At 39.7% G+C, this 23,378-nt stretch overlaps 2 protein-coding genes and 1 pseudogene across 7 annotated transcripts; 2 read left to right on the top strand and 1 right to left on the bottom strand.

Annotated features, from left to right (window-relative positions):
- Window positions 1-3,257: 3,257 nt before the first annotated feature.
- LOC9629260 (dirigent protein 2) lies at window positions 3,258-3,797 on the bottom strand. The gene has a single exon (XM_002987352.2). It carries the CDS (start codon window positions 3,795-3,797, stop codon window positions 3,258-3,260), a length of 540 nt encoding a protein of 179 aa, XP_002987398.1.
- A 90-nt stretch (window positions 3,798-3,887) lies between these two features.
- LOC9628845 (aberrant root formation protein 4) lies at window positions 3,888-7,213 on the top strand. Of its 6 annotated transcripts, XM_024661336.1 has the most exons (18): window positions 3,888-3,989; window positions 4,077-4,229; window positions 4,287-4,436; window positions 4,488-4,557; window positions 4,607-4,782; window positions 4,836-4,895; window positions 4,950-5,094; window positions 5,154-5,204; window positions 5,276-5,499; window positions 5,547-5,618; window positions 5,678-5,755; window positions 5,814-5,978; window positions 6,035-6,086; window positions 6,160-6,460; window positions 6,617-6,691; window positions 6,744-6,802; window positions 6,921-6,965; window positions 7,031-7,213. In XM_024661336.1, exons 1-14 carry the CDS (start codon window positions 3,900-3,902, stop codon window positions 6,351-6,353), a joined length of 1,680 nt encoding a protein of 559 aa, XP_024517104.1. In that variant the 5' UTR covers window positions 3,888-3,899; the 3' UTR covers window positions 6,354-6,460; window positions 6,617-6,691; window positions 6,744-6,802; window positions 6,921-6,965; window positions 7,031-7,213. The 6 variants fall into 6 exon arrangements, with proteins under 6 accessions (XP_024517104.1, XP_024517107.1, XP_024517105.1 ...); XM_024661339.1 differs by lacking the exon at window positions 6,744-6,802 and having other exon boundaries at window positions 6,628-6,691; XM_024661337.1 differs by having other exon boundaries at window positions 6,628-6,802.
- Window positions 6,800-9,753, top strand: LOC112341350 (annotated as a pseudogene).
- Window positions 9,754-23,378: the final 13,625 nt, after the last annotated feature.

Here is a 23,378-nt window from a genome sequence, read left to right as displayed (position 1 = left end):
CTTAATAAAAAGCAAAGAATAATACATGATGACTTCATATTGAAAAAAATAAAACAACCTAACAAACAATTGTGCTTATTTTTAACAGGAGGAGCAGGAATTGGAAAATCAATGCTTTTAAATACACTTATAGAAACACTCAAACGATATTATAAAACAAACCAAGATATAAATAATGAACCAGGACAAACAATATTAATAACAGCACCTACAGGAAAAGCATCTTGTAATATAAATGGTTCAACAATACATTCAGCTTTTGCATTTCGACCAGAAGCATCAAAACAATGTCAAACAATATTAACAAATGACACATTAGATAAATATAAAAGAAAGTTTTCAACAATAAAATGTTTAGTAATAGATGAAATATCAATGGTAAGTATAGAAATGCTACAAGATATAAATAGAAGATGTGAAAGCTTCAAAACAACATATGGAATAGACTTTGGTGGGATGGATTGTATATTTACAGGTGATTTCTATCAATTAAATCCTACATTTGAAACACCAATTTATTCAACAAAAACATATAGACCTGAAAATGATGTCTCCATACACCACCCATGGAAAAATAATTTTAAAATCTATGAACTTACTGAAATAATGAGGCAAAAAGATGATATAATCTTTATAAAAGCTTTAAATAAAATAAAAATAGGAGAACAAACAGATAAAGAGCTAGAATATATAAATAAACAAGTCATTACAGATACATATAACACAGAATACTATTCTATATTTGCAACTAATGAACAAGTAAGAGAACATAATGAAAAAATAATACAACACATACAAGGTAAAGATATAATTATAGAAGCACAAGACAAACATGGAAATTCCTGTCCTACACATTTTTCGCTGCCAGATGACACAAGAAAAACACAAGGACTACATAAAATATTACATTTGAAAAAGAAAATGGCAATTGAAATAACACAAAATATAGCAACAGAAGATGGATTAGTAAATGGAGCAGATGGAGTATTACAAGATGTAACCCAGATTGAAGAAGAACAAATAATGTGGATAGAATACCCAAATATAAAAACAGGTGAAAAAACAAGAGCTAAAGAAAACATAACAATAAAGCAAAATAATGAAAAAAACTGGACACCAATAAAAAAAATAACAAGAACAATAAATATTACTAAAAATAAAAACTATGTTATAAGTAGAACCCAATTTCCAGTACAACCGTGCGCAGGAAGAACAATACATAGAGCACAAGGATCAACAGTTATGCAATTAGGATATGACCCATATAAAACAAAATATCCAGGACAAGCATATATTGCATTATCAAGAGCACAAACATTAAAAGGGATACATTTATATAGACCAATTGAACATAAACATATTAAAATCAATAAAGATGCAGCTAAAGAAATAATAAGAATGACAACAGAAGCACCATGGCAAATTGATCTAATAGATTTACAAGAAGAAAAAACAGCTAACCAAACAATTATACAAGTTCTAAATACAAGATCTATTACTGCACATCACGAAGATATAAAGAGTGATTCACAATTATTAACATCAGATATAATATGTATGCAAGAAGTAAGAACACAAAAACATGAGGATTTATATTTTAATAAATATAAATCATATATACATGAACAACCCCCACATATAGCAATATTGCATACAAATGACTACAAATCAGAAATAGTAGAACATTTAAAAACAGAAACAATGGCAATGTCATATGTATCACTAGAAAAAAATAAAAAACAATTACAGATAATAAATTTACATAGAAAACCTGGAACAAATATACATATATTCATAAAACAACTACAAAAATATATACAGAAAATAGATAATAAAAAACCAGTAATAATTACAGGAGATTTTAATATTGACTACCAAATAGAAGAAGTAAAACCACTTCAAACAATAATGGAGAAAGAAGGATATATACAAATAATAAAACACAATACACGTAATAATAAATTAATAGATCATATATGGATAAAAGATATAATATATACAAAAGCAGGAATAGCACCTGCATATTGGACAGATCATAACAAATTATATATCATAATAAAAAATATTTAAAAACAAAAGCAAACCAAGCGTTGCTGCAACGCAACGCGCAGCAATTTATTTTTAATGTTAAGCTTGCTTTTCTATATTAATTTAAACTTTATATAGAATTGTGATGGTCTTCTATGTAGAAATCTTAAAATGAATAGTCTTTATGAAGACATATTAAAGGTAATTTGTAAGGAATATATATATTGATTTGCAAGCATTAATGGCAATTTAATAATAATAAAAAATTGGCAATGATCGAAAACCAATATCTATTAGTAAATGGAACACTTCTAAGTGCAGTTGATTTAAAGTAAATTATGACTGTAAATAGTTTATTAACCATAAATCTTTAAGGATAAGTTGCAAAAAAGAGGATCCATGGATTGGGGCGTGGCAATTGCTCCTCTGTCCAGCTGCATTCGCAGATCGATACGGTATAGCAGGAGCTCTCTACATTGCGGGCGGCTGGGCGCTGCCAAAGACACTGTTAGACAGTTTTACAGCGCGATCAATCACAGGCAGCTAGAAATCGCCGGTGATTTGATTGCTAGCGACTGTGTCTACGAAGATCTTGTGTTCTCCAAGCCATTCGTTGGTAGAAAGGTGCTCTGCTAGAACTTTTCCTTCCAAATGGTTTGATGAATTGTCTCTTCAATGTGAGCAAGCAGGCTATCATCGAATTGTTCGAGACATTTACCAGTTCCGTTGGTCCCGAGGTGAGTTTTGTGATAGACGAGATCAGTGATGGCAACTTGAGCGTTGGAGTAACTTGGCATTTGGGTGACTATACAAACCATTTCATCTTGGGATGCATGTAGGAACTATGAACGTTTTGCTGTTCTAAACAGATTGGAGAGGGAATATTTTCCCGTTTAGCAAGGGGTGCAGCTTCTATCGCTGTGAAGATGTCTCTGGAGATTACAAGATTGTGTAAGTGATATCACCGTGTTGACACAGCAGTGTGTGAATTTCGGAAGAACCTTGCAGCTATGGGAGGGATATTGTGGAGCCGGCGTTTAAAATCAACAGTTTCGCTCTGGTAAAGAATGATATCTCAGAAGTATGGTATACCAATCAGCGTGATCTCGCAGAAAGCAATAGGGGCTGTTACGTGGTTGTTTGAAAGGTTTCCTGGGCTGGCACCAAGAACTTCATAAAAAACCAATCAAGCAAATGCGAATGCGAAGCTCGAAGATCAATTTTATTTCTTAGTCGCGACGGATTGTCAGCTGGACACGAGCAATAACATTGGCTCCGCTGGTATGAACAACTTGAGACGTATAAACTCCCTCCATACGGTAAAACTCTCCAGTTCCACCCACAATTGGAACTCTCGTCACGGGTTGACGAAGCTCAAAACTTCCAGCGCAGCTCAAAGCACCATTCCTCCCGGCCAAGCTCACCGTGAAAGTTTCGTGAGCTTGGGATCCATCCAGCGAAGAAACCACGGCGGCTCCACGGACCCTCCCAACTTCCTTGGAGAAGTAGTCACTCCCTTGCGTCAACTTGTGATCAAACACGACCGCGTAGCCAAATCGTCCCGGAGTGCCGCCACCGATGGGAGTCTCGCTGAGAGTGGAGGTTGATCCATTTGCGCGGATGATGTGCTGGTAGAACTCGATCGTTCGATCCCTGTTGAAGTTATCCGGCAAGTGAACGAGAGATTCCTCGCGAGCAGTGATTTCCACTGCCAGGAGTGATCCCGCGAAGAAGAAGGAAAGAAAGAAGACAATGTGGGAGGGTTCCATCGATCCAAGCGCTCTTTCTAGTTCTTGTTCTAGAGGCTATGGAGAAATCTATAAAGGGAGGCCTTTATATACTGGAGGGAATGAGAAACGCGCCCAGGATTTATGTTTAAAACGCTTGGCCAAGGGATAGGGTTTTCGGCAACCATGGCTTTGGTGGAGCGGCTCCGGGAGGCCGGCGATCGGTGCTGTCAGGTAAGAACGAGTCGCTGTCGGCGATGGCGATGGAGTAGCGCTGAAATCTCTGGATTTTTTGCTTTTTCTTTTCCTCGATTGTCGCAGTACGAAGACGATGCGATCGGGGATTTCAAGCGTGTTCTTGAGTCCGCGGTTTTGGATGGTGCGCAGGAGTCCACTGGTGAGTGGGAAGGCGTGTGTCAGCGGCTGTTGCTTGATGTCAAGGCGATGCTCGATCCTAGCACGGAGAAAGGTCGAGTAAGTGATCGATCGTTTCTATCATTTTGGACTCGTCATTTTTCTCGTTTGCTTTAGATGCTTCTCGAGGCTGTGGGATGGGATTTGCCTGGTGCGATCTTGAATTATGCTAGAGTTTCAGAGGCTTGTCGAGAGGTTTCTCTGGATCTCATTGTGCTCTTGGCGGAGTCGTGCTCTCCCCGAGAAATTCTCGCTACTCTCCTGGAGGTAATCTACCTTTTCGTTGTGAATCCAGCATCTTCATGCGTAACCTTGTAGGCTCTCCATATCTCCATCAAGCTTGAGGCTTTAGACCTTTGCCTTCTCCTGTTGGAGGGATTATCGTCTGGTACGCTGTGACTTATTTCTTAGAGATTTCGCTAAATGTTTTCTTTTAGTTCTTCCACGGATTCAGAGGCGCCGAGCAGAGTTTGCCAACGAAACTGTCGATGTTCTTTTACCTGTTGCTGTTGTCTCTCAGTATCTCGACGACGATGAAGTTCTGCGGCTCCAGATTCTTCACAAGCTTCTGCAGCTATGCCAAGTTTTGCAAGAAATGTTTGCTGTCGAAAAGGTGGTGTACACTTATTCTCTTTAACGTCTTAACGTGTTTCTTTTCATGCATAGGCAGACGATCAGAAGGAAATGCTTCGCGGAATTCTTTCTTACTTCGCGCTTGTTCTTATGGTACTTTTGTCCAAGGCTCCTTTTCGCTCTTTTCTAACTTTTCATCTCATTCAGACGGCCGTAGTGTCAGCTGACACTTCAGACACTTCAAACTCAGTCTCGCAGCTTCTTGAAATCTTGAAGTCCTGCGGCCTTACGGTGCCTAAGTTGCTGGATAGAAGCGTGATTTCATCATACACGGCTGTGCAACACAAGGAAGGTAATAAAAAGCAAAACAATTATGTCTATAATAGTAACTTGAATCTTTCCTTGACGCAGACGCTCATCTTTTATACGATTCAGAAGCAGATTGTGGGGCGGCACTGGCAGGTCTGTATCTATTTTTTAGCCCATTCTTTGTGCGTGCTTGCGTATGTTTTAACTAACAAGTAGAGGTGCAGCGTCACTTTTATTAAAGGACAAAACTGAGCCGCTCTGTACCCCACTGGAAGCTTTGGATGTATCAACATGGCTGTTCGGTTTTGTGCTCGAGAGAAATGGTTCATGGAAACTTGCAGAGAAAGGCCTGAAATTTATACAGTCGGTACTGGCTGTCAAGGGGGACGCATGCTTCACGGAGGACGATCATGTGACAACAGCCACGAAGATATGCTCGCTTTTGAAGGTTCACTTGTTTAATCCAAGTTGATGATTCTATGATTGTTGTTTCAGATTCTTCACGACGTGGTGATTCGTTCTCCTTACCCATCGTTGAGAAACTCAGCCTATGACGTTCTGCTGAAGGTGAGTTGTTTGCAAGCCTCTCTTTTTGTATTTTTATGCTTAAAATGGTCAATGTGCAGGTTTTGAGGAGGACAAGTGCTGATGCTAGGTTCCTGTGCTTGGTTTCTCTTGTCGGCGATGGATGTCATTCCGCAGTGGTAAAACAACTGTTTTGTTCTTTTGATTTTCTGATTGCCTCCCGCGTCGCTCTTCCAGGTTTCGCTGCTGCTGACTTTTGCGAAGGATGAGGTAGACAGTGCGTGGCGATCTGAAGGTCGTGAGCTCAATCCATTCGTAAGCGAGAGAGTTCTAGAACTCGTGGAAAAAGTTCTCCGTCCCAAGGAGGGTGCCCCGCCAAACTTGCCGCAGAACTTGGATGCGGTAAGCTGGCCCGTGAATCCAGATTGTTGACTAATGTACAATAATTAATACTGCAGGTTGTTGGTGCCCTGAACTTGTACCGCTTCCTATTGCTGAGAGAGAAATCAGGTAGAGCACTAGACTAGAGCTCTCGGAAGAACCATCATGTCAAAAGTTTTAACTCGTTTCGACCTTGGAACAGGAGGAACAAACTATACGGGGATACTCTCGAGAGCGGAGCTCGTAAAGGCTAAGTCTCAGTGGCTGGAGCCATTGCGTGCAGCCATCTCTGCAATTCCTCCGGATGATCCAGAGATCGCCCTTCACGTCGACGCATTACAGATGACAAGATCCCGGTGCTTGGAACTGGTGGAAGCAGAACTGGCCCAGCCATAAAAAGCTCTCTTTTTCGCTACCGCTACGACGAAGCAAAGAACATCACACACACGCGATAACTTGAGGCGTACTCTTGGCAACGTGCAACGTGCTTGCTCATCTGCGAGGTACGTGAACGTCCCTCTTTTTTTAAGCTTTTTCCTTTGTGAGTGAGGTGAGGTGAGTGTAGCATATAGTAGTATCTTTTGCGAGGGTGTCCCTAGTTTCTAGAGAGGCTACAAACATGGCAGCAACTTGTGTCCCCTAAATTCTGCGCATTCCAGGGGCTCTCCAGCTTATTAACGCGCTCCAGTCCACTCCAGTGAGCCAGTCCCATTATTAACATATACGTCTATGAGGTACTCCGCTCTAAACTATCAGGCTCCCTTTTAGAACAATCACCCCTCTCAGCTGCCTAATGCCGGCTAGAGGCTGCAGCCGGCCAGACCAGCATCTTTCCAGACGAAATGGTACTCGTTTTTTACTCGTTTTCTAACTCTTTTTCGAGCGGGCGAGCGAGCGATCGCGAGTCTTTCGCTCGCTCTCGCCTCGTCTCGTCTCATCTCTTATTCTTATTGTTTTGCTCAGGCTTTGACGACTCAAGGGTGATTTACGTGAAGATTTCACGTACAGGTTCGTATCTCTAGCCATTTCTCCTTACCATTTTTTTAACCATTTCTCCTGAATTTTCCTCACAGGATTTCAGGCTAGAAACTCTAGGAGGAGGTTCGACTTTCTATGAGCTTTCACGGGACCATGCCAGGGGGGTGAAGTAAACTGATATGTACTTTTACTTTGGCACATTCTCTTACGGCGTGGGTGTCACTGTTGTTGTGCTCTCCTGTGGATCATTAAGGCATTATTATTAGGGTTCTATTCTAGCCCCGTGTACGTCTATGAGATACATACGACTGCTAATTACTATATGTTCACAGAGAATCACAGGTATGGGGTGGTATTTCTAACGTGGCATTGTTTACTCACGGGCTTGAGTAACTCGCAAAGAATATCCATCGTGGAAACAGTTGTAAGTGTCGTGGAAGAAAAGTCTGGTTAGATTATGTTAAAATGGAGTAAGCGTGAGAAATTCTTACCGATTCGTGTATTTGGAAGTCTTTGCATTTATGGAGGTCGTGCTTAGTGTTTGCGGTTTGCTAGACGGGTTCCGTCAGCCATCCACGATCAAAAAAGGCAATACTTTTTAATCTCTCCGCGGGGGCTCGTACGGAATCGCGGTTTCCGTGGCTGATAATCACGGGTTTTTAAAATATAAACCTTTGTAGCGAGAGGGAGAAGTGCTCTGCAAGGAAAAGCCAGGGAAGAAAAGGGGGGGGAGAGATTTTCAGCAGGGAGACAAAACGAGCCAGCGCAGGAATCAAAAGCGAGCGAGCGCGCGAGCGAGCGATTCGTGTTTTGTCCGGGGATATAACACTTGGAGTCGTCCATCCACCAAATCTTCTTTCCCTCTCGCGCTTTTGTACATATCCGGCTCGATCGATCGATCTCTCTCGTTCGGTCTGACTTTGAAAAGGAAAAGTCGAGAGGGAGGGGGAGGGGTGGAAGCTGCGGGCGTGGGCTTGTTTTGTTTATAATCTCTGGGAATGGTGGTCATGGTCTCGCCGAGGAACAGCAGTGGCAGAGGAAACAGCAGCAGCGGCAGTAGCAGTAGCAGCAGTCGCGGCAGGAGTGCGTTTTTTCTTTTGGATGTGATGCTCAGCGCTAGCTGCGTGTGCTGTTCTTGCTTACTTGCATTGCATCCTTTGGTCCACTGCGCACCCACAACAGCGATGGCTGCTTTGGTGACCTTGTAAGCAATCTCTTCCTCCTCCTCTCTTGTCGAGAGAAAGAGAGAGATAGAGAGCGAGAGAGAGAGAGAGAGAGCTCTCCTCTTCTCCTCCTCCTAGAGGGCCATTCTCTATACTTTCCACTTCTTTTCTCTCTTTGCAATTGCGGCTCTCGAGATCTCTAGGCTACCTTCTTTCGACGCGGAGCTCGAGAATTTCCACCCCAATTCTCCAAATCGAGCAGCGCCCACGTCGTCCCAGCCGACAGATCTGGATTTGGAAATCTCAGCAGCCAGCCGACAGCCCAGATCAGCCGTGGAGCAGAGCATCGCATCGCATCCCCTCGCCGCAACGCAACAAAAAAGACCATTAACGACAACAGTATGATCCTCGTCCTGCTCCACTGGAGGAGGAGCTTCCTCCTCCTCCTCGTCACTCTATTCGTTCTTCTCCTCTCGAGTCGCAGCAGCCACGCGCGAGAAGCTCCAAGATTGTTGCCATCTTCTTCCAATCTCCTCCAGAGCCACCACCAAAGTCGGATGGATCTCTTGGAAGTGGCGCTGCCGCCGGCACAGAGCCCCGATTCGAATCGTCCAGCTGAGGATTGCGATCAGGGCAGCATAGGCGCGGAGTGTAGCCCTCCCTCGGACAGCTCCTTCACGTCCAACAAGAGGCTCGTTCCCACAGGTCCAAATCCTCTCCACAATAGATGAAAAGCGCGATAGAGTCACAGATTTTTTGCTTGATCCTTGGGGAAAGGCTAGGAATGTGGGAATAGAGTGAGGCGAATTGTCCAGATCGAGGCTGGGAGGGGATTGATTCATCCATTTTCGCTTTTTTTGTTTCTTGGTTTGGTGGTTTCTGAGAGGGAGTAGTGGAACAACAGGGGAATTTTCTGGAGAGATCTTCAAGGCGGCCTGGAATTGAGGATAATGGGGCTCAATCGAATCATTCACTCCATCCCAGTGTCAATCAAATCAGCCAATCAAGGCTGGGATTGATCCAGAGCTTCGCAAATTTGAAAGAGAACATCGGTCAAAGTGAGAAAGGGAGCTGTTTTGGGAAGAGGCAGCCACACACAATCTGAGCGGCAGGAACAGGGCAGGGCAGGGTTTTGAGCTTCTTGTGCTCTCCAGAGGAGCCAAAAAAGAAAAAAAAAAAAAGAAAGAAAGAAAGAAATCGAAGGGGAGCCATCTCTGATATCACATTCGTTGATTGATCGCGACGTGAGAACGGCAGCTGCAACAGCAGCACAGGCATTTAATCGAGAGAAAGAGAGAGAGCGAGGGAAAAAATTTCCATCCCTTATCTCTGATTCCTCTCATCATGATCGTGATCTCTTCTCCCAGCTCTCTCAGCTCTCCTCTCCTCTGTTCTTCTGGGCTGTGATTTCTCCTCTCCGTCCAGCACGCGATCTTATGATATGAGACTGATATCGTTTCGATTCGCTTCTCCGTGGATGGATCACTCAGCTCACAGTCGCAAGCAAGGCATCAAGCGAAGGAAAACTTCGAATTTGCGACAAGAGCGTAGATGATGTTGATTGATTGCCAGAAGAACTACAACAACGTAGGCTGTACATAGCAAAGTCTTGACACCATACAATACATTCACGTACATTTCTTTTGTCCGTATTTTATTTGTTCGCGGATTGTCGAAAACTTTGGAGAATCTGTGACTTGTTCTTGCCGATTAGCGTGCTGATCAAGCACAGAGTTGATTCTCTTCATGCTTCCATGAACATCTTAATCAAGACCGAGACAAGAAAGAAAGAAAAAAACTAACACCCGACCCGACGTGTCGATCGCCAGTCTCGCGCTCGCCAGCCGGATGAAATTCATTTCCATTTCGTTTCATCTCCTCACAATCAATTGAATTCAATCGATCGATCGAAACGACAATGCAACGCTGCAGCCAGGGGATGTGATCAATCAATCCTTCGCGTTATGGGTGGTTTTTGTCATCAATTTCCGCTTCCCGCGACTTCCCGTGCTCTGTTTAAACTTATTTTTTAGGGCTCTTCAAGTCACGAATATGCCCTACGTAACGTGTGGGGGATATTCCCGGGAGCATTGAATTTAAAGGCTAGGGACTTCTTTTAGAGGTTGTGCATTCAATGCCTGTCTTTTGGCTTGTAAGTTGCTGGAATATAGAGTTTTTTCTGCAAAACTGGTTGCGCCTTGGGTGGTGGTGCTATGCTGCAACCTGCTGAAATGTTGATTGATTGGATTGCTTGATCCTGATTGATTCAACAATGAGCTGCCTGCAACCTCTAGCTCTATGTCAATCTCCTTATTACCTATGTTACGGTTTCTTCATAAGAAACTTGGTCCCGGTACGGCGACTACACATACGGCATATTAGACAAAAAAGTTCATCCATGTTGCTCGCAAAGTCATCGGTGATTGTGAGATCCTCACAGTCGATCAAGCCTTTGGGTCAGGTCCACGCGCTTGCACCGAATCAATGGAGTGTTCGTCAAGACGGAACCAGTCAAATTTTGATTTCAACATTTGCAGTATTTGAATTGGAACGCAAAAGTACGCCCTTCTCTATGGTCTTTTGTCCATGCACGCAGGACGCAACATCTGCCTCAATATGTATGCTTTTTTATATGGTTTTTATGCGTCTCTTGCAACTCCTTAGCCTAGCTATAGTCTGATGGGGAGAGAAGAGCAATTTAAAAGCAAAAGATCTACGGATCATTTGAAGATCCATCTTTAATCTTGATATCAGGATTCAACGACAATCAGGCTGTCTGTTCGAATGCTTTATGTCCTAGTCTTGCTTTCAGCACCTACATGGCGTATGGCGGTAACCTCAACGTATACATGCAGGCAGCGATTTCGATACATAGAGTGAAGTCAACTCGTTATACACGAAACAATCATTCAGAGTGATTGATCTACTGCTTCTACTATTTGATCAAATAATATTAATCTACTCTTTTGGTTGTAGACCGACAAAGGCACTGTATAAAAGACACGGTTTTGTTGACAAAAAGGTTGTATCGTATAGATATAGAGGTGTGACGAATGATGGTCACCATTGAGGGAAAACTCTCGATGGCTAAGTCAAGTTTGCATCTGTCTTGAAAGTCAAGTAAGCACTAAGATCAGCTACATTTTCATCAATGGTGGGTTCAAGGGCTTCTTTGCTACTAGGATTTTGAAGTCATGTATTATCAGTTTTATTATAGAAGCAATTTTGACTGCCCTTTCATTTGTTTGTTTATCTATTAAAGTCATATACAAATAGAATAATTATTGAGCACAGTAGCTTGATTGGTTTACTGATCTACTAATTATCTTATATTACACTAGAAAAACAGTTTTACAATAATAATATTAACAATTTTGTAAGATGCTCCTTATTTGTGATCTCAACTGCTAAGTAGGACTATGTAGTCTACATCAAAAGGAAGTTTAAGGATGACTAATATTTGTAGTCTAGTTCAAGAACTTATTGTATTAATTGCAAAGCCAAGGCATACTATACCAACATAAAGCATTCAATATCTGTATTTCACAAAGCCTGACGATAGACAGAGTATTGCCCATGGCTTGGCCAGCTTGGCCAGCTTGTCTGATTAAAAGCTAGTTCATAAGCTCTCCAAAGTTGCTGCCTAAAAAGCCTTTAACACAAGAAAGGGCCAGAAAACTTAGGACAGGCTTGCTGACCTAATGAAAGATGCAAAGTTTGCAAGACTAGTAAAAATAATGAAAACCGCACTTGGTCGTAAGATGTTTTGTTATCTTTATATTTTAATTCCCAGGGTAAGATATATATGGTAGTTAAGATTTTTAAAAATTATGGTTAGTAAAATAAATCCTATCATTAGTAGAACAATAATAAAATAGGAAAGCACAAAATAAGAAATATTCTTAAAGCCCACCTGATTTTCTTAACAGAAACTAAAAACTATTTTAATCAATATACAGTCTCTCAGAACTTTAATATACCACATTAATTTCTAATAATTTTTTCTAGAGTATTCATGTCTAAAATTTATCCAATGCCAAGTTTGAGAATATTCTTAGTATATCTGGTTAAACCTTACTCTATAAAAAAATCACTAGATTGCTGTTGCTCGAAGCAGCTAATCCATAGCAATGCCAAGAGGAGAGAAAAAAGAGAAGTAGCATTTAATCTAGAGAAATTTCTGTTCTCAAATTGTTGGCATGGAGTCTTCTTATGCTATACTTCCAAGCAACCATGTTATCAGGGTGTTGGCCACACAAAAATCAAATAAAATTGATGTCATGTCCCAGTCTTTAAATCTCTCAAGCTAATGTTTTTCTATGCAAAAAGCATTACCAACTTACCATTGGAGTGCCATCACAAGATGCAAGGATGCCCACAGAAATAGATTAAGGACATAGTAATATGCCATATACCAAAGTATATGTCTTGGCTTGCTAGCTCATAATTAGGTTTTCTTATTAATATCTTTTCCTAGCTAAGAAAACTTCAACTTATTATTAACAACAATGTTTCTTTTGCCAAACTCCAATTGGGCAGTAAAACAACCTAGAGTGAGTTACAGCTCAAATTTACAAAATATATTGAAAAATATGTCCTTAATATATGGAATGCACTTTATCTATCTTCACTTAAATTGGAAAGGTGGAGAGCCCTTAGTAACACAATTTAGAAATATTAATCACCATATGAACTATCTCAAAATCATTATATCAGGTACCATAAACAAAATAATTAAAAAAAAAGTAAAAGATATTTTGCATTTATTAAGTAACATAAGAAATAAGAATATCACATTGGTAATTTCTAATTCATCAAAAAATACTGGCAAACTTAAGCTCTTATTATATAAAAAGGATATATATATATATATATATAAGTTTAATATTATTTGATTACTAGGAGAGATGACATGTAAAAATTTGAAGAGTTATGTACTATATATACATAGAGAGAGAGAGAGGTACACACTACAGGAACAAATGCAGAAAGGAAGCTTGACTTGAGGGTGAGTTTACCAATGCTTCTAAGTACTTACATTAGTGATACAAGGCGTAGTATCAAAATCTCTAATCCCTAAGGGTGCCTTTGTTGTAACATAATTAGGGGTATTGAAGTGTTACTTTTTCTAGTGCTTCTCCTTAAAGTGGTAAAAGGGTGTTTCAGTCTTTTAATATTTAGATGCCACAGAAAATTATGTAGAAAGAGTAACGAGTGTAAAAGTTAAATTTTCTTTTATTCATATTAAATTTTTAAATAAAAAGGTATTTAACATAAATAATTTTTAATATTATTAAATCAAATATGCATAAAAGAGCTTTTATTTCTAAGTTATAATATTTCTTATTTTTTTAGTGTTAATGTTCTTTTAATATCCAGTAAGAAATATTACAGTTTCTGTATTTATTCTCTCCCAATGTCCTGTAAAAGCCCAATTTTGCCATCCATACCAACCTGTTGTTTCAAATAATCCCTTGCCATTAAATGTTACACCAATAAAATAAGTTTGATGTAAATAAAAATGGCATTCTTGATAAAATGTATGATCAAAATATTTACTTTTGAAATGATGTATAGAACGCCATACTATAGCATTTCCATATGTATTACTGTTCTCACTCTTGAAATCATATCAGGCTTCCAATCATAATCATCTAACTTATTATCACTAGTTTTATTGAATTTTTTCATATTAAAATCATGATAAACTGTAGTCTTATTTTTGAGATTATATAAATTATTTTTCTCATTTGATGATAGAGATATTTGACAAGTATAATGAATATTTAAAAGAATAATAAAAAAGACCCACAACATCATTCTTGAGTTCTCTTTTTCTCTATCTAGGTAGTAGTTAATAAAACTATATTTCAATTTATATATTGTGTAAATAATAAAATTTCAAAGGTCTAATTTACCAGTATATACATTTTCTTTCTGAATATTAATTGATAAAAAGTTCAAAGTCATACTGGAAATTCTTTTTTTAAAAATAAAAATACAATAAATAGTCTTCAAGGATAGAAGATAAAAAAAATTAATAATGTTTTCTCCAGTTTCTTAAGGACTTTAAGCTTGGTGACTTAAATACTTTTATCCTTCCTATGAGCTTTATATGCATGTATTTTTACCTCTTATATTATCCTCTATTTTTATATAATATAAATTACTTATTAATATATTTTATTTATTTTAAATTTTCCTAATAAAAAATTTAATATTTTCTTATTTAAAATAATATTTCAGAATATATATATATATATCTGTGTGTGTGTGTGTGTGTGTGTGTGAGGGCCAAGTGTATGGCTACAATGCCATATACTAAGATTAGTGTAGTGGGATTTTTGTAGCCGTTGGATTAGTTTCAATCTGGACCACTCGCTCCTATATATAAACTAGGGTTTTTGGGTTAATTGATATGCACATTTCATATTAGTGGAGATGAGGGGCACCTTTGATTGTCCCTAGGGAGTGCTTGGATTTGGGATTTCAATTTAGATCTAGCTTTTGCATTGTCTAAATCTAGCTTTTTCCATTTCCTTTATTTTGTTCTTTCTTTTCAGGATTTTGGTTTAGATCTAACTTTTTGCATTGTCTAGATCTATCATTTCCTTCTAGCTTTTTGTCATTTCTCTTCTTTTGCTCTTTCTTTTTCATTCGTCTTTATGGCAGATCAGTAATCTCCTCCTTTGACTCTGGAGCAACAATTAGTACAATTGTTTGATGCTATGTGCTTGCAATTGAACAACCAAATTCAATTGATGGCGGCGTTCACAGCACATGGTACAACTCCTCCTGCTCTTGGTGCCAATCCTCGTGTTCGGCCGGAGTTCTTTCGCGAGAATCCTGGGGATGATGTGTACCATTGGTTCGATCACTTTACGGTGATTGCCACATATCATTCTTGGGATAATGCTCGAGGTTTGCGTGAGTTTCCCACGTGTTTCCAAGGCATTGCAGTGGTACAACAGTTTGGGAGCAGCCACTTATGGGGATTGGAGTGTTCTTCCCGATGTCTTCAAACGCACCTTTGGACATGCCGATGACTATGATGATGCTTTCCAACAATTGCATCGTCTTCGCCAAGGGCCATCTGAGTTGGTGATGCAATTTGGTGTTCGTTTCCGAAATCTTTTGCTTCGTGCGGAGCCAAATATGTCGGAGCGGATCAAGCTAGGAATGTTGTGGCCAGCACTTCGTCAAGATCTTGTCGGACTGTATATGCACTTGCTCCTGCCACCCTTGACGATGCTCTTTGCTTGGCACAACGTTATGAGATGTCGCCTCTTCCACTTCTCGCTGCACGTCCTTCAGCTCCACTTCCTGTGGGTGATGGTCCTGTTCCCATGGAGGTTGATGCTGTTGCTGCTCAAGTCCAAGGCCAAGGGTGAGGACGTGGTCGTGGCCGTGATATTCGCTGTTGGGCATGTGATGAAGTTGGTTATACTTATCGGCGTTGTCGGCATTGTCGGCGTTTTTTGGATTGGCGACCTCCATTTCCTGGGTGGAGACCTTGGCGTCAGCAACGTCCCGTTGGTGCTGCTGCAGTGGAAGGTTTGGACACCGAGATGCATCCGGGAAACGAGAAGTTGCGTGAGTAACGGAGGGACCTTGCGTGAATAAGTCAGTGACCTTTTCATCTTTCTTTCTGGAGTATCATCAAGGGGTTCACTCGGCACCAGTTCATTCAGTGTTTACTTTCCAAGCTTGTCTTTATAACAAAAGGTCTCCTATTATTCTCTCCGTGTTGGTTGATACAGGTTCGAGTTTATCTTCTATTGCTCGACCTGTTGCCACACGTTGTTATCTACACTTGCATCATGCAGCGGAACCAGTTTTCATTCTTTATGACAATGGCCATACACATGCATGTGCACGGGATGAGGCAGACTTGGTTGTGCGTGTGGGCGATCTCGAGCTTGAGTTACAGTCGTTGCAGATGGTGTCGAGTCAAGCTTTTGACCTCATTCTTGGTATGGATTGGTTGTAGTGCAATCATGCCAAGTGTGACTTCGAGGCTTCTCCCCCTTGTCTTATACTTTCTTATGTTTCATCCATTCCTTTCACTTCCGTACTTCTTCGTCCCTCTACTTCTACCTTTGCTTCCATTACTTTTGTTTCCCCACTATTTCCTCCTATGTTTCCATCTTGTTCTGCTCTTCCCTTTTTCGATCCTTCCGACGATCTTTGTGTTGCAGCAGTTGATCGGCTCATGAAGGAGTATTCTGATCTCTTTGACTTTGACCTATCGTCTGAAGCCAAGATTGCTACACGTCATCCGATTCCAACTGGGGATGCTCGTCCAATCAAGGTTCCTGTTTGTTGTCGGTCACCAAAGGGATCAAGATTTTACATGCAAATGTCAAGGAGATGTTAGAGAAGGGTGTTATTCGGAAGTCGCGGAGTCCTTGGGCATGTGAACCTCATCTTGTGACGAAGCCTGATGGGAGTATTTGTTTCTGCATTGACTATCGTCCGTTAAACGACGTAACGATCCCGGATGTGTACCCTCTTCCTCACACTGCTGATCTCTTAGATCATCTGGGGCAAAGTCGTTGGTTCACCAAGCTAGATCTTGCTTCTGGGCACTGGCAAGTACCGATGGCCGAAGAAGATATTTTTAAGATTGTTTTTCGTACACCATTTGGTTTGTATGAGTTCTTGGTGATGCCATTTGGTTTGAACAATGCTCCAGCAACTTTTCAACGGATGATGGACGAGGTTCTTTGCGATATGCCGGAGGTGACTACTGACTTCATTGATGATGTCTTGATCTACTCAGAGGGGACGTAGGAAGAGCACGTTTGTGATGTTTGTAAAGTGTTGGATCGGCTACGCGATGTTGGTTTAAAGCTGAAGCAGTCGAAGTGTGTGTTTGGATCCAAGGACACAATTTATCTTGGGTACCGTATTTCTCGTGAGGGTTTGCAAGTTGATCATGACAAACTTGTGGCTGTTCTAAAGTTCCCTACTTTGAAGTTTGTGAATGATGTGCAGCGCTTCTTGGGCAAGGTGCAGTATCTCGGGCGTTTTGTGGATCATCTTTCTAATCGCACTGCACCATTGCGAGCGTTGCTGAAGTCATCAACGTTATCTTTCATCTGGTCTCCGGATTGTGAGCGGGCATTCAAGGATCTCAAAGAGTTATTGACAACTCCTCTGATTTTAGCATATCCTGACTAGACTCGACCTTTTATTTTGCGCGTGGATGCTTCTGACATTGGTCTTGAAGGTGTGTTAATGCAAGAGAGCTTGAGTGTGCCTGGTCAGCGCCATCCCATTGCATATATAAACCGTACATTACAACCAGCAGAGATGAACTACTCCACGACAGAGAAGGAGTGTTTAGCAGCAGTCTGGGGTTTCGAGAAACTTCATGCATATCTACATGGTTCTTGGACGTTACTTGAAGGTGACCATGCTGCTGTTACTTCGTTATTAAAGCGGAAGAACTTGGTTGGTCGTACTGCTCGGTGGGCTTTGAAGCTTCAGATATATGATTTTGATGTTGTTCACCGCCTAGGGAGTTCTATGGCTGATGCTAATGCCCTTTCTCGAGCTCCTCTTCCTTCTTCACTCTCTTCTAATGTTTCTAACGAGCCTGTCGTTCCAGCATCTATGGATTTTCTAGACGAGGATTCTATGCCGTTGGCGGTTGTTGTACTTGATGTTCAGTGTCCACAAGGTGCAGAGCAAGATCTACCTTCACTTGATGAGGTTCGTGAGGCTCAAAAGATTGAGCCATGGATTCGAAGGCTTCAAGATGGGTTTGAGAATCCTGCATCACTTGCTGATGACTTGCCTTTCCGGCATTTACATTTTCAATATCGTCTTGAAGATGGCCTTCTTTATCTTGTGGGGATAGATCCTAATGATCATTTACGGTTGGTGGTGCCTTTTATCTTTATTCCACGGTTTCTCCATACCTACCATGATTCTCCTGTTCTAGGTGGGCATATAGGACATCGTTGTGTAATCGAGAAGCTACGCAGGTTTTTCTATTGGCAGGAGGTGTGATGTGATATTATCCGGTATGTGCGTAGCTGCATTTGGTGCCAAGCTCGTAATACTCCCCCTCGGGCTGCGGAAGGACGGTTGGAGTCAATTGTAGTTTCCCGTCCGTTTGAGTTGGTGGCGTTTGATCTTATGGGACCTTTTTCACGGTCGACTGCTGGCAATGAGTATGTTATTATTGCTTCTGACTATTTGACTCGTTGGGTGGAAGTTAGTGCTCTTGCTAGTGCCTCTGCAACTGCTGTTGGCTACTTCCTCCTCAATTGAGTGGTGTTCTAGCATTCTTGTCTAGAGCGAATTCTTTCAGATAATGGTCCTGCATTTATGGCTGAGGCATTTCATGTTTTGACGTCTCGGTTGGGGATTCGCCACACTTTCACGAGTGCTTATCATCCACAATCAGACGGTCTGGTGGAACGGCTCGTTTGGACGTTCAAGGGGATGATTGCGAAGTATGTGAACTTTCAGCATTCGGATTGGGATGGTTATTTGCCGTCTCTTCGGTATGCATATGTCATTGGGGTGCAGAGTTCTGTTGGTGCTTCACCATATAATCTCCTATATGGTTATGATCCAATATTACCAACGGAGCTGGGTTTACCTTCGCGATTGCCACGAGTTGCGGATGCTAGATCATGGGATCAATATTTAACAAGCATTCTTCCACTTGTCCGGAGTCTGCTGAACACTTAGGCCGCGTACAAGTGGGATAACAACGGCACTACAACTCCCATCATCGTCCACCTGCAAAGTACAAAGTGGATGATTTGGTGTTAGTCTGTTTTCCCCATCTTACAGTACGTGGTTTATCTAAGAGGCTCCTTGCACAGTGGAAAGGACCATATCGGGTGTTGCGGCAAGTTGGACCACAAGTTTATGAGGTTCGGCATGACGTTTAGCAGGCTGATCCTCAAGAGATTATGCATGTGCAGCAGTTGAAACACTTCATACAAAGGAATCAGGAGCTTTTTTTATTTCATTTCTTTTACTCTTTCTTTTTCATTCATCTTTATGGCAGAGCAATAGTCTCCTCCTCTTTTGACTCTGGAGCAGTAGTTGGTGCAACTGTTTGATGCTATGCGATTGCAATTGAACAACCAAACTTAATTGATGGCGGCATTCACGGCACGTGTTATAGCTCTTCCTGCTCTTGGTGCTAATCCTCGCGTTCGGTCAGAGTTCTTTCATGGGAATCCTAGGGTTGATGTGTACTATTGGTTCGATCACTTCACGGTGATTGCTACATATCATTCTTGGGATAATGCTTGATGTTTGCATGAGTTTCCTATATGTCTTTAAGGGATAGCATTGCAGTGGTACAATGGTTTGAGTGTAGCCACTCTTGGGGATTGGAGTATTCTCCCAGACATCTTCAAATACGCATTCGGACATGCCAACAATTATGATAATATCTTCCAACAATTGCATCGTCTTTGTAGTGCATTTAAATTTGGATATGAACTCCAAGCCTGTTGTGCTACAAAATGAGGGTCTGATACAATCCCACAAGCACCAGCTCCCCGTATCCAGCACTTGCATACAAAACGGTGTTAAATGGTGTCTAGCATGATTTTGGTATACCAGTGGCCTAACACAAAGAGGAGGGTACTCCACTGACTAGAGCAGCGTGGAGCTTAAGCTTAGACTTAAATCGAATGCAAAACAAAGAGCAACACAGCCTAGCGGGAACCAAATTAATATTTCAAGTGGTCAAACATGCATTCCAACCACTATCCCTACTATACATTTGGAACCCTTCATAGCCCCCTGCCCCCCATCCCTTAAGGAACATGCTTTAGCCTCCCTTAGTACCAGGAGTTAATCTCTAGGACACTGCTTCAACATAAGCTTTGGCTGCATAGCAAAATAGTTCAGTGTGTTATTATCTGTATAAACCTTTGTATGTTCACCCAAATAGTGTCTTCAATGTTCTAATGCCAACACTATAACAAACATTTTTTTTTTGTGCGTTAGCCATCTTCGTTAGGTTTCATTCAATTTCTTGGAGTAAAACGCAATGGGACAACTGTGTTGCCTTAGCATAACACCAATCGCATTATCACAATTTTGTTGTAACACAACATCTATAACATAGCCAGATGCATCATAATGCACTTCAAAAGGGTTTATTGAGGTCTAGGATCTTGAGAATAGGAACCATAGTCAAGATCTCCTTCATCCATACAAAAGCATGTTGACAAGCTAGTGTCCAGTGAAACAATATATTACTTTTCATTAACTCAGTCAATGGAAGAGTAATTCTTGCAAAATTGCAGACAAACTTGTGATAGTATCTTGCCAAACCGAGAAAAGAACAAACATCTGATATAGTGGTCGGGACTTGCTAGAACTTCACCACTTCCACCCTCTTTGGGTCCACCTCAATTATGCCACCACCAATATATGCCCAAGAAAATTCATGTGCAATTGTCCAAAAGCACATTTACTTTCCTTAGCATACAATTTGTGTTCACGCAACTTCTGAAATATCAGCTCTAAGTGTTTTAAATGATCCTCCAACATTTCACTGAAGACTAGAATATTGTCAATATATAAGGGAACAAATATGTATAAATAATCTCTAAATATTCTATCCATCATTGTGATTAATATTGCTAGAGCATTGCATAACCCAAACGACATGACAAGGAACTCATAAGATCCGTACCAAGTCTTAAAAACTGTTTTCTCCACATTCTGATCTGTTGCCTATATCTAATGATACCTGGACCACAAATCAAGTTGTGTAAAATACTTAACCTTTAAGAGTTGGTCAAACAAATAATGCAATGCAAAAGATAACTATTTTTGACCGTGATCTTGTTGAGTGCCTAATAATCAATACACATCCTTATGGTTCCATCCTTTTTCATAATAAAGAGGACTGGCGCTCCATAAGGTGACTTGTTTGGTCGGATATACAAATAGAATAATTATTGAGCACCATAGCTTGATTGATTTACTGATTTATTACTAGTCTTATATACACTAGAAAAACAGTTTTACAATAATAATATTAACAATTTTGTAAGATGCTCCTTATTAATAAACTGCTATGTAGTCTTTATCAAAAGGAAGTTTAAGGGTAACTAATATTTGTAGTCTAGTTCAAGAACTTATTGTACTAATTGCCAACACAAAGCATTCAATATCTCTATTTCACAAAACCTGACCATAGACAGATTATTGCTCATAGCATGGCCAGCTTGTCTGATTAAATCAAGCTAGTTCATAAGCTCTCCAAAGTTGCTGCCTGAAAAGCCTTTAACACAAGAAAGGGCCAGAAAACTTAGGACAGGCTTGCTGAACTAATGAAGAATAAAAAGATGCAAAGTTGTAGTTCAAGACTAGTAAAAATAATGAGTAGTATATCTGGCTAAACTTTACACTATAAAAGAAATCACTAGATTGCTGTTGCTCGAAGCAGTGAATCCATAGCAATGCCAAGAGGAGAGAAAAAAGAGAAGTATTTAGAGAAATTTCTGTTCTCAAATTGTTGGCATGGAGCCTTTTTATACCCTATACTTCCAAGCATCCATGTTATCAAGGTGTTGGCCACACAAAAATTAAATTTAAAATTGATGTCATGAGTTTGGACAAATCTCTCAAGCTAATGTTTCTATGCAAAAAGCATCACCAAGACAAAGGAACTTACCATTGGAGTGCCATCACAAGATGCAAGGATGCGATTGATATTAGGACATAGTAATATGCCATATAAGATGTCATGGCTTGCTAGCTCATAATTAGGTTTTCTTATTAATATCTTTTCCTAGCTAAAACTTTGAGCTGTAACTCACTCTAGGCTGTTTCACTGCCCAATTGAAGTTTGGCAAAAGAAACATTTTTGTTACTAATAAGTTGAAGTTTTCTCCATAATATATGTAAAATTGGAAAGTGAAGAGCCCTTATTAATACAATTAGCCATATTAATCACCATATGAACTTTTATGGTACCATAACAAAAATCCTTAAGAAAAAGTAATGATATTTTTTATCGATTAAGTAACATAAGAAATACATTGATAATAGCTAAATCATAAAAAATAAAGGCAAACTTAAGCTCTAATTGTCACACTAATATATATTATTAGATTAAAAACATTTCTAAAAAATAATTTTCCTTCATATGTATGTATGTGTGTATATATATATATATATATATATATCAGTATAATATTATTTGATTACTAGGAGAGATGACACTGGTAAAAATTTGAAGAGTGATATGTACTATATATACATGGAGAGAAAGAGGTACATACTACAGGAACAAACATAGGAAGGAAGCTTGAGCTGAGGGTGGGTTTACCCCCTTGGGGATGATGGCATTTGGTCACTCTACTAATGCTTCTAAGTAAAGTAGAGACTTACATTAGTGATACACCTTTTTAGGCGTAATATGAAAATTTGTAATCCCCAAGGTGCCTTGTTGTAAGATAATTAAAGGTATTGAAGTGGTACTTTTTTCTAGTGCTTCTCCTTAAAGTGGTAAAAGGCTGTTTTGGTCTTTTAATACATTTTTAGCTGCCACAGAAAATTATGTAGAAATAGTAATGTGTAAAAGCTAAATTTTCTTTTATTCATATTCAATTTTAAATAAAAATGGTATTTTACATAAATAATTTATAATATTAAGAACTTTTATTGTTAAGTATTAAATATTCTTTATTTAGAGTTAAATGTTCTTTAATATCCAGCAAGAAATTTCACAGTTTGTGTGTTTCTTCTCTCCCAATTTCCTGTAAAAGCCCAATTTTGCCATCCATACCAACCTGTTGTAATCCCTCGCCATTAAATGTTACACCAATAAAATAAGTTTTGTGTAAATAAAAATGGCATTCTTGATAAAATGTATGATCAAAATATTTCCTTTTGAAATCATAGCTATAACACCATACTATAGCATTTCCATATGTATTACATGTTCTCACACTTGAAATCATATCAGGCTTCCAATCATAATCATCTAATTTATTATCTCTAGTTTTATTGACTGATTTCATATTAAAATCATGATAAACTGTAGTCTGATTTTGGAGATTATATAAATTATTTTTCTAATTTGATGATAGAGATATTTGACAGGTATAATTAATTCAAAAGAATAATAAGAAAAACCCACAACATAATTCTTGAGTTCTCTGTTTTCTATCTAGGTAGTAGTTAATAAAACTATATTTCAATTTATATATTGTGTAAATAATAAAATTTTAAAATTCTAAGTTACCATTATATAAAATGTCTTTCTGAATATTAATTAATA

The sequence above is a fragment of the Selaginella moellendorffii genome, unplaced genomic scaffold, assembly GCF_000143415.4.
Source record: "Selaginella moellendorffii unplaced genomic scaffold, v1.0 SELMOscaffold_81, whole genome shotgun sequence".
In the NCBI taxonomy this organism is placed as follows: Eukaryota; Viridiplantae; Streptophyta; class Lycopodiopsida; order Selaginellales; family Selaginellaceae; genus Selaginella; species Selaginella moellendorffii.
The sequence above is the reverse complement of the archived record's forward strand: the minus strand, read 5'-3'. Positions and strand labels throughout refer to the sequence as shown.

Bases quoted from the DNA above. Each gene is read 5' to 3' on its own strand.
- LOC9629260 (XM_002987352.2), bottom strand. From the start codon at position 3,797: ATGGAACCCTCCCACATTGTCTTCTTTCTTTCCTTCTTCTTCGCGGGA.
- LOC9628845 (XM_024661340.1), top strand. From the start codon at position 3,900: ATGTTTAAAACGCTTGGCCAAGGGATAGGGTTTTCGGCAACCATGGCT. The intron at 4,558-4,606 runs GTACGCTGTGAC...GTTTTCTTTTAG, and splicing joins GTTGGAGGGATTATCGTCTG to TTCTTCCACGGATTCAGAGG. The intron at 6,087-6,159 runs GTAGAGCACTAG...ACCTTGGAACAG, and splicing joins ATTGCTGAGAGAGAAATCAG to GAGGAACAAACTATACGGGG.